The 11293-nt window shown below is 38.0% G+C and overlaps 2 protein-coding genes across 3 annotated transcripts in view; one reads left to right on the top strand and one right to left on the bottom strand.

Annotated features, from left to right (window-relative positions):
• The window catches only part of LOC120718154, a 77495-nt gene that overhangs the window by 2133 nt on the left and 64069 nt on the right, over positions 1 to 11293 (bottom strand). For both annotated transcript variants that reach the window (XR_005692405.1, XM_040006512.1), the window contains exon 5: positions 621 to 646. Coding sequence is in view for 1 of the 2 variants with exons in the window: in XM_040006512.1 (XP_039862446.1) it covers positions 621 to 646 (26 nt within the window). In the remaining variant the exon portion in view is untranslated. The remainder of the gene's footprint in view (positions 1 to 620; positions 647 to 11293) is intronic.
• Positions 1 to 11293, top strand: part of LOC120718149 (cytochrome P450 2J2-like) — a 32746-nt gene that overhangs the window by 15474 nt on the left and 5979 nt on the right. The window contains exons 3-7 of the mRNA XM_040006507.1: positions 2970 to 3119; positions 3661 to 3821; positions 5038 to 5214; positions 5975 to 6113; positions 6204 to 6391. Of these exons, the coding sequence (XP_039862441.1) occupies positions 2970 to 3119; positions 3661 to 3821; positions 5038 to 5214; positions 5975 to 6113; positions 6204 to 6391 (815 nt within the window). The remainder of the gene's footprint in view (positions 1 to 2969; positions 3120 to 3660; positions 3822 to 5037; positions 5215 to 5974; positions 6114 to 6203; positions 6392 to 11293) is intronic.

Genomic DNA, 11293 nt, shown 5'->3' with positions numbered 1-11293 from the left:
CGTAAACATGCTATGTCATTATGATCAAACAAGCTTTTCAACATACCTCACACTGCAAATAGATTAGGCCATCTATTACCTTATAAAACAAATAAATAAATACATATAAATAAAAACAGAACTAAGGAATACGATTCATTAAGTAAATTGTACAATAAAGTGTATTTAAAGCAGAATTTAACATTAGTTTTATGACAACATAAAAGGATTTTTATGTCAAGAGGTACCTCATCTGAAATGTTTGTCTGGTCAAACAGGGATTTCAAACTTGAAATTACCAATAGTTTGGTCCAGCTACTCCCAAAGGTAATCTGTGAGAAAGCATATGCTGTAGTCAACAGATATCATTTTCTTTTTGCATGCTGCAACCATCATCCATTTCAGTCTTCTAGGAGCTTTGTCTGGTTGTAGTTCTTTTTTCTCCTCCTGTCCCCTCATCTATTAATTAAATTGTTTTCTGACCTTCATAACTGTTTCCGACCTGTCTTCCCAATGTGATGTTTACGCAATATATGTATGGTCAGGAAGGGGGTGAAATTTTCATTGCAGTTGTACGTGTAACATTGCATGTGATAATAAAGGCTTGATTGGTTGATTATTCAACATGAGTTGACATTTACCTGACATTGTGAAGGAGTCACAGTTTCTGTAAGGGTGTAAGAACATAACATGTGGATTTGTTACACTTCTTTTTCACAAGTTAATAACAATCAATAATTTTCATTCCATTATTAACAAGCTATCACACGATGTCCCTGGAACAACATTTACGCAATGTCCCTGGAACAACATTTACACGATGTCCCTGGGACAACATTTACACGATGTCCCTCGGACAACATTTACACGATGTCCCTGGGACAACATTTACACGCTGACAGATCGTTTTTTTTTTCTTTCTATCGGGTTGTTTTTCTTTACTCGAAGAGATCAAATTATTGGTGGGGACAATTCAATATTCGCTCGATATTGGTGGGGACACGTCCCTTCCGTCCATGCCAAATCTACGCCCTTGCAGTGGTGTTTAACTGATTGTGTTTGTCCTCTGTTCACTTGTAGCAGGACAGATGAAGAGAAGATATGGAGTTGATATACAAGGTTCTCGGCTTGGAGTGGATAGATGGCAAAATTATTTTAATATTTTTGACTGTTTCTCTACTGTTGACAGATTTTCTGAAGAACAGAGTGCCAAAAAACTTTCCTCCTGGACCCTGGGCTCTTCCTTTCATTGGTGACCTTCATCGTATCCAATCTACCAGTTAACAGAGGTATGAGTCCATTCCTAAATAAAAAGTTATTATATTATAATAAAATTAAAAAAACATTTGAAATTGAAAAAAACCCTTCATTCAACCATACAGAGTTCACCTGCAGCTGACTGACTAATAATAAAACAAGAAAAATAATGTGAAAGGAAACAAACATGTGAAATGAATCACTGGAGTGCAAGGAGGCATAATTTACACCGAAGTAGACAGAGTCATTATTTAGCTTCTATAGAAATACTTTGTGTTTGTATTGCATTTAGCTTCCTCCTGTGCCCATGTGGGTAAAGTGAAGGGTTCAATAAACCTAAGAGGTTCATTGATCCCTTCACTGAACTGGTATTTATTGCTCACAAGTTTAGCTATTTAACTGAATATTAACTTAACGGCCTCATTACAGGTAGGCTAACACCTGATATAGTGACATTTTCATAACTATAGGAACTTGTCTTATTGCCAAAGCTGTTCTGAATTCCCCACTCTGCTGAATGCAGAATAAGAATATTTTATTAATCTCAGAAGAAATTAACTGTGGCCTACTAACTTACAGCAGTTCTGATATTAAGTAAAAAAACAACAAAAACCTTTTCTTATATAAATTGCAAAATATGAATATATATAATATATACTACTCCTACTTTCATCTCCGTAATAATAACCGCCTTCGTCCCTCACTCACTCCACACAGTACTACCATACTTGTCAATGCTCTTGTCACATCTCGTTTAGATTACTGTAATTCTCTTCTCTATGGTCTACCTCATAAATCCCTCCATAAATTGCAGTTAGTTCAAAATACAGCTGCTTGTATTATTTCCAGAACTAGATCCACTGAACATATAACACCTGTTCTTAAACAGCTCCATTGGCTTCCAATTCACCTCCGTGTCAATTTCAAGATCCTGCTTCTCACTTTCAAAGCGCTTCATAACCTAGCTCCTCCATATCTATCCGATCTTCTCCATACATACTCCCCCCCGTACACTCCGCTCTTCTTCAGCTTCCCTTCTGTCGGTTCCACCTGCTCACCTGACTACCATTGGACTCAGAGCCTTTAGTTGTTCTGCCCCAAGACTTTGGAATGCACTTCCACTTGTTCTCCCGCCACACACTGTCTCACCACTTTTAAATCACGTCTCAAAACTCATCTATTTAGAATTGCATACACCTGATCTGTCTTAGTCCATTTTTACCTGCTCAGTCTTTATACTTGCCTTTATACTTTTATGACTGTTTATGTCTAAATTTTATTTTACCATGTTTATTATATATACATATATTTTTTAATGTTTTTTTATGGTATTGTTCACGTGTTATTGTAAGGTGACCTTGAAGGTCTGAAAGGCGCCTACAAATAAAATGTACTATTATTATTATTATTATTATTATTATTATTATATAGCCTCCTCAGAATGTATCTTGCTCCAAAAACAACAATATACTGTCTGTGTTCAGTTTGCAGAGAAATATGGAAACATTTTCAGCCTTCGACTCTTTGGTGGTAGGATTGTGGTCGTTCATGGTTACAAACTTGTGAAAGAAGCCCTGGTTCACCAAGGAGAAGACTTCGTGGATCGCCCAATTATACCCTTATTTGAATCAATTACAGGGAATAAAGGTAGTGTTTGTATTTTTCCCTCCAAAATTCCAAAAACTTGATTGAACTGATCACATCAGGTCTAATTTAATTTTTATTTCCAAAAGGTCTTGTGATATCAAATGGTTATCCCTGGAAGCAACAGAGGAGATTTGTTCTTCACACATTCAGGAACTTTGGTCTGGGGAAGAAGACCCTGGAGTCATCCATCCAGCAGGAGTGCCAGTATCTCACAGAGGCTTTCACAGATCAGCAAGGCACAAAGAAAAAAAAAACAATATAGTTACATGTTATCTATGTTTAGTATGTGTGTTTATAAAATTTAAATAGAATTCACCATTGCTTACCATATGACATGTTTATAAGGTTCACAGTACTAAAGCACATGGCCTAAAAAGTTTCTTTAATAATTGTCCCACTTTTCTTTACCTGTAGCTCATCACCTGATTTATGCTTTAACAAGGAGTTCTAATCAGAGGCCAAACATTAGAAACAGCACCCACTCTGTTTCTCCACTTGTTGACATGCATTATATCCTGTTCATTTGATTTTAGTGTTATTGATATCGCTCCAATTCTTTGTTAAGATTCACAATTATTTGCTGAAATGTTCTGAAACACTCGGGACATTTCCCTAATCCTTTACACCAAAGTTTATTTGACACCCTTGGGTAAGAGTTGGAGGTGCATTTCACTTGCAATTTTCAAGGTCCTCTTTGTTCCCAACTATGTATTTGAATTTTAATTTAATTAATTCATTTTTTTAATTTTATGGATGTTTTTTCTCCTCATTTTGCAGGCAGACCCTTTAATGCTAGGAACCTGATTAATAATGCAGTCTCAAACATCATCTGCTGTTTGGTGTTCGGCAATCGATTTGAGTACACTGACAAGCAATTTCAGCATATTCTCCAGACAATGAATGACGTTGTTCGATTACATGGAAATTTGACAGCACGGGTGAGTGCATGTTATTCATACATTCATGTACTTCTAGTTCCAGTCTCAAACATGGATGTAAATGTGTGCTTAATCAATTTGCATATCTATCTGCTGTGATGTCCACTTGGCGGTTTTTCACCACTGTGCATTACAAGTGAAATACACTCCAGAAAGGATTATTTACTGAATGTGGATCTACAATACAGCAGTATCAGATTTACCCATCGCCTGTAAAAGCCAAACAGAACCAATTCATCCATTCAATTTCTAACATTTCCTGGTTAGATACAGTAAGGGCAACAATTTAAGCAGAGCTGCTTGTTGCTATTATAAAACCAATCACACCGTGATGATGAGTGTAAATCCTAATGAATGAAGCCTTAGCTTGACACCCCTGACTTCTAGCCTTAAATTAATTCACAGTTCCAAGCAAACAGCTCAAAAAGACTTTTTAATAAACTTCATTGAGCCTTTTTTACTTTGACACCGAGCTGTTTACAAACATTGTGGCAGTGATATGTTTCACACTAAAACGTTTGAACCATTTTAAAAATGAAGAGAGACAGACAGGTCACAAAGCTGTGTGACTTCACTCTTAACTAAATTGCCCTTTTGTTTTCTTTGTTTTGTTTTGTTTTCTTGGTGCATGCCCAACTTGTGCCCTGTATAGAGGTGCCATCCAATAATAAACACACTTAATATGAAAACAAACAAATGACTTACCTAATTACCTATACATAAACTAATTCAACTAAATAATTATCCCACCTTTAAGTTATTACATTAATATGGTGGCCCTGAGAGGCCAAACGGACTGCAACTTAAGAAAACACCAGCAATAACAAAAAGGCTGCAAAAGCAAACAAAGCACAACGGAAATAGGAAAAAAGAAAACACAAATAGGAAAAATGAAAACTGATTTCCAAAAGCACAAGGGAAGTTGATCTGGGGAGACAATAACCCGATGGACCAGTTGCAGGAAGAATTGTGCTGGGAGACGCTTAAAAAAAGTTATTTTAAAAAAAGCATTTAAGCTCTTATAAAGAGAGTAGACCAGAAGTCCAATAACAAAATGCCACTCAGGTTCATACTGGGAGGGCCGTTCTTGCAATGATACAGCTGCAGGTTTCAAACCTAAAATTCATGAACACACAGTAATAATGATCTTTATCATTGCTTATGTTAATACGGCCAGTCAATCAGATAATCTGGTTACTGTTATCCTGCTCTGCAGATGTACAATACAATACCCTGGCTGATGAAGTGGCTGCCTGGATCACACCAGACGATATTTATCTTGACAAAGAAAATAGTTGAATTTGTAGAAACTAGGATCAAAGAACACCAGGAAAACTTTGACCCTTCATCACCAAGAGACTACATTGACTCCTTTCTCAAAGAAATGGGAGAGGTTAGTGTTTTAATGTCTATCTCGATTTGCTTTAATGAAAAAAATTAATTCCCCTCTCGCCTCTGCAAGTAGTCTATCCTTCAAGCTCAGGTCCTCTACCAGAGCGCTGGGAGCTTAAGGGTTCTAACTCTAACTCTTCTGGACAGAGGGATCTGCTGGAGCCATTCACCTAACTTGGGAGTCACTGCACCTAGTGCTCCGAGTACCACTGGGACCACTGTTACCTTCACTCTCCACCTTCTTCAGCTCTTCTCTGAGCCCCCGGTACTTCTCCAGTATTTCGTGTTCATTCTTTGAGATGTTACTGTCATTCCGTATTGGTACGTTTATCAGTACGTCTTCTGCTACATCTTCTCCTGCTTGTCTACAACTACTATGTCTGGTTGGTTAACCATCACCATTTTGTCTGTCTGTATCTGGAAGTCCTATGCAGAACATCAGTGGGGACAGTGCATCTCCTTGGTAGATCCTGTTGGTCTCTAGTGTTGTTCGCCACATCCCCGTTGAGTTCCTGATGAAGGCTCTTAGGGTCCTGTTGAGCTTGCACTGTTACGGTGCACTTGGTGCAGTGACCCCGGAGCAAAACAAGTGGCTCCAGCAGATACCAGGAACAACATCCAAGATCTCTGCACCTTCATGGGGGCGAGAGGGGAATTTAAAAAATTTTATTCTTTACTTTACAAAATGTTTTGATAAGATGGTTTGTATTTATATTGTGTACATAATCAAATATAACAATTTTCTCTTGTATCATTGATAGAAGGAAGATAAAGATTCTGGGTTTTATCTCGAAAATTTGATGGCTTGCACAATGGACCTGTTTGGCGCTGGAACTGAAACCACAACTACTACTTTACTTTGGGGACTTTTATATATGATCCACTACCCTGATATACAAGGTGTGTCAGGGTAATATCTATCAGGGATACATATTTGTGAGCTTAGTCAACTGTGCACAACACTTATTTTCCTGTTTTCTGTGTGTGCAGAGAAAGTCCAAGCTGAGATAGATGCTGTGGTTGGTTCATCCAGACAGCCGTCTACAAGTGACAGAGAAAACATGCCGTTCACTGATGCAGTTATTCATGAAATCCAGAGAAGTGGAAATATTGCCCCACTTAACATACTTCGCATGGCAAACAAGAACACAGCTCTGGATAAGTACTCAATCCCAAAGGTACACAATCAACCAGTAACAAATGTGTGCCAGTTAAAAAGAAAAACTCTGAGATAATCAGATGTGTCAAAGGTACATACTAATAATGGATTGCATTTATATAGCGCTTTTCTAGACACTCAAAGCACTTTACAATTCCACTATTCATCCACCTTTCCCTCATCCACCTGCTGGGCTCAGTGGAGGCTCCACTATAGCCACCACCAAACAACTGAGTTATTTTTACATTTTACACATCGGCCAACTTCTGGCCAGTCCACCACCTTTCGTTGTTTATACTGTTACAAAAAAACGAATCAACAAACACACAAATAAAAACCATCGGCCCATAAAAACAAAAACTCCCCATTGGCCCACCGGGCAGATGCCTGCTATGCATGATCTGATGGCCAGTCCAGCTATGGCTCCAGGAGGTTTTTAGTGTACATGATGTGATCAGCTGGCCTGCTCTTCACTGTAGATTTACACAATTACACAACAAGTGTAGATGTGTTTTTTCATCTATCCTGGCAGATGTCTATCCCCCTACACTTTATACAGAGTTGCTATAAAGTTTAAATTCAGTGAAGTAATCTAAGCATGATCATCTAAAATGCAAAGTCGCTGCTACACTTGATGTAACCTAAATCTGACCAGGAGCACCACAGCTACTGTGCACCAGTCCAACACAGTGCTCTACTGTAAATTCAGCCCTGTAATGCAAACTAACCTGTTTATCCTGGACAAAACTACCCAGTATTTCCATGCAACATTTGAATAGCACAAAGTTAATATAGGTTAGTTTGTTTTGCAGAACATTTTACGACAATGAAAATACATAATTTATCAAAACACATCATACACAGTTCAACAACATGTGGTTAAAATAATGACATTGCATGTAAGCTTTAAATTTTCTGTTTAAGCGTCACTGTGCAGTCTTCAGCTTTAAATCTAACCTCTCTTCCTCATCTCCTGTCGGGTTTGTCTTCCTAAATCTTTATCCATCTCCCAGTGAAGTTAGCTCTCATTCTCTTCTCTCCCTGTGAAATCCATCAACTTGACCTTTAGCTATGAACGTACTGTGCGACAAAGTGCACACAAACAGCTTGTGTGTTTTCTGATGTTTGCTGAGCTAATAGAAACTGTCTGTGAAGGTTTTTTCTCATCCGAGGTGAAACGTCTTCCAGGAAACTTAAAGAAGTACAGACGCTTTTCTTTTCAGGCTACTTAGACTGATAGAAACATTGATTTTTAAATTGCATGCCACTTAAAAAACACTCGCTTCATGCATCCTCCTTATCTGTAGCACTAGGTAGATGCTGAAGTACCGCCAACACAACATACGGACACCTGCCTTATTAAAGTTTCGGCCAACTTTAACCCCCGAGTATAAACGTTATAAATGATAACACTGAACGTAAAGTAATGAGCATTTTCTGAACACGTAAGGAGTAGAAAGTACAGATATTTGTTTAAAAATGTAGGGAGTAAAGTAAAAAGTTGTCAGAAGAATAAATATTCAAATACAGATGAAAACTGGACCAGGTGACCCTGAATCCTCCCTTAGTTATGCTGCAATAGACACAAGCATGGGGGATTCCCATGATGCATTGAGTTTTTCCTTTCCAGTCTCTTTTCTCACTCACTATGTGTTAATAGACCTCTCTGCATTGAATCAAACACGTTATTAACCTCTGTCTCTCTTCCACAGCATGTCTTTATCCTGTTTTCCTTCTCTAACCCTAACCAGTCGCAGCAGATGGCCCCGCCCCTCCCTGAGCCTGGTTCTGCCGCAGGTTTCTTCCTGTTAAAAGGGAGTTTTTCCTTCCCACTGTCGCCAAAGTGCTTGCTCATAGGGGGTCATATGATTGTTGGGTTTTCTCTGTATGTATTATTGTACGATCTACTGTTCAATAAAAAGCGCCTCGTTGTTGTGATTTGGTGCTATATAAATAAAATAGAATAGGATAGAATAGAATAGAATACAATTGAAAATTCTAGTTACAGTAATAAAGTTACTTTGTTACTTCCCACCTCTGGAAACACCCCGACACGGGATCATAAGTAATGAACAAAGAACAGTTAAAACTCAAATACTCAGATACTCAAATACCAAGTGTTGATGCTAAAGAACTGTAGCCAACGGGAAGTTCAAATCCTGCAATTTGAACAAATGGTATATTTCAGGGCACCAAGATCTTGGCTACATTGCACTCTGTTCTACATGATGACTCTATGTGGGAAACTCCACATTCCTTCAACCCTCAACACTTTCTGGACCAGGATGGAAAATTTAGGAAGAGGGAGGCCTTCATTCCCTTTTCTGCAGGTTAGTCATTAGTTGCAATCCTTTAAAACTCTGGTAAATGCTGTTTTAGGCAGAAGTTTAAAAAATGCTACATGTTGCTGCTTATGGTCAACTTTTTGTATATGTAACATTTTATTTTGATTATTTGTAGCATAATCATATTTACACTACTCAATACAGTGATAAAGTGGTGAAGTAGATACAGATTAGCAGATACTCTGCTGCTTGTTCCTTGCATTAAATTGTGTGCTTTTAAATGTTCTGACTTGTGCTTTATTTGTTGATCTAAATGAATACATAACTGTAATAAGCTGTGATTAGCGTGGAAACCCTGTAAATTATGTATTTAAAACATGTAGTCTTGTGTATTCTCAGGTAAGCGTGTGTGTCTTGGGGAGCAGCTGGCCAGGATGGAGTTATTCCTGTTTTTCACCTCCCTGCTGCAGAAGTTTTCATTGTCTGCACCTGCTGGAGAGAAACCCAGTCTGGACTTCATTTTGGGAGCCACACGCAGTCCCAAACCTTATCGTCTGTGTGCTGTGCCACGTTAGAGCATGAGTTATCCTAAACTGAGCATGTCTGTTTCTCTGCTCTCTCAATGACTGTCTTCTGCTATTATTTTTGATGTTCAAGAACGTTATCTCTCTCTCTCTCTCTCTTTAGTGTAAGTGTAAGTGTAATAGAAGGAGAAAATCAACTTTATTAAAGCAACTGACAAATTCTGATTTGATTTGCAAGTGTCTTTACCTTTTATGACTTGAGATAACTTATTGTAAATTGATGCTGTAATAAAACTGAATTAAAACTGACATGACTTTAATTCAACTCAGCCATTTTGTACGTAGTATAGAGCTAAAAGTGTAGACACCGCTACAAATTCAAATTCAAATTTTATTTGTCACACACACACAACCATACACAGTATTACATGGGGGTGAAATGCTTGTAGCTGTACAATGCCCGACCATTAAATGACAGAAAAAAAACGTTTTACAATATTTACAATTTACAAGTTACTACAAAATTTACAAATTAACTTAGGAATTTACAGTAAAGAATGTGCAAATAGCAGAAGAGATTGTAAAGATTATAAATTATAGGAATTATAGGAAATGTGTGGTGGTGCGTGTGGTGATGTGTGTGAGAGTCCAGTCTTATAGTGACGTGTGTGGGAGAGTCTAGTCCTACACCTGGTTCAGGGCCCGAATAGCCTGGGGGAAGAAGCTCCTCCTCATTCTCTCTGTTTTGGCCTTAAGGGAGCGGAAGCGCTTCCCAAATCTCAACAGTGAGAAGAGTCCATTGTTGGGATGGGAGAGGTCCATCATAATCTTCCTAGCTTTGGACTTGCACCGCTTGGTGTAGATGGACAGCAGGTCAGGGAGCTCTGATTGAATGATGCGTTCGGCTGAGTGCACCACTCTTTGCAGATCTCGCCTGTCCTGCTACACTGTCAGAGTATTAAGTACTTTACTTAATGAAGCAATGCAAGAAACTTGTAGAAACACCACCTAAGACAAGGAGTCAAGGGTTCACGTTTTTCCTTTAATTTTTCAGCAGTCTGTATTTTTATCAGAGACTTTTGCAACTTCCGTTGTTTTTAAGTCAACTCCAGTGAAAACATTTCTTGAAAAAGACAAAGCCCTGTGGCTGTTTGGGAACTAAGGATGCTGGTATTTTACAGAATAAACAAAACAGAACATCCACCAGCTAGCAATATTCATACATGGCTTGGAAAGTAACGATAAAAAGATCTGTACCAAATTTACTTTTTTCATATATTCCACCTCTAAGTTTCAGGATGGCTGCTAGGTTTTGTGTAACAAGCATAGAAACCAATGAAGTGTGGACATAAGCTCCTCAGTGGAGGCTCCAACCATGTTACATAAGACTGAGGACCTCTTGGGAATTCCAATGTAAATAACAAGTCAGGAGGTTGAGCTCTTCCAGCTGGTTACTATGGAGCTGATTGTAAATTGAAGCATGCTGAAAACAACTTCAAAATGTATTTAGCTCCAAACTTCTTAAAAGTCTGCTTTGATATTACTTTTCAAGTCACAGATATTTGCAGACTTTTTAATGTAAATCTAAATGTAACATAAACATGTTAAGTATATGTGCCAGTTCTAAATATTATTGGTTAAATCCAAATGTTATGGGAAACAAATTTGCAGTATTAACAACCCATTCATTCCCATTTGAGTGTTTCAATACAACTGGATGATGCAAAAGACTAATGTACACAAATAGCAATTTGGGGGGCGCTAGCCAAGAAGTTTGCTCAACTGTCGGCCTCAATGTAATAGCAGGAATACACAAACCTGCAAACAAATTGTTGTATAGAGATTAATTATTGGGCAGCATTTAATGACTAACAAACGACTCTGTTACTTTAACTTCCCCTTGTTCAGTTCAACTTGCTTTCCCCCCTTTTTTTAAAATACATTTTAAACAATTAATCACTATTCTCTTAAGGCAGTGTATATACATAAAAGCAATCCATTCGAATAAAAGGCACACCGATATCTTTTGTTAACTGTATCATTTTAAATAATTTTTCTTTAAAGTTCTCCTCATTATTCTTCCCACATTCCAAACCAACTTAGGAGTCGGGT

Source organism: Simochromis diagramma, unplaced genomic scaffold (genome assembly GCF_900408965.1).
Source record: "Simochromis diagramma unplaced genomic scaffold, fSimDia1.1 OVJJ01000518.1, whole genome shotgun sequence".
Classification (NCBI taxonomy): domain Eukaryota; kingdom Metazoa; phylum Chordata; class Actinopteri; order Cichliformes; family Cichlidae; genus Simochromis; species Simochromis diagramma.
The sequence above is the reverse complement of the archived record's forward strand: the minus strand, read 5'-3'. Positions and strand labels throughout refer to the sequence as shown.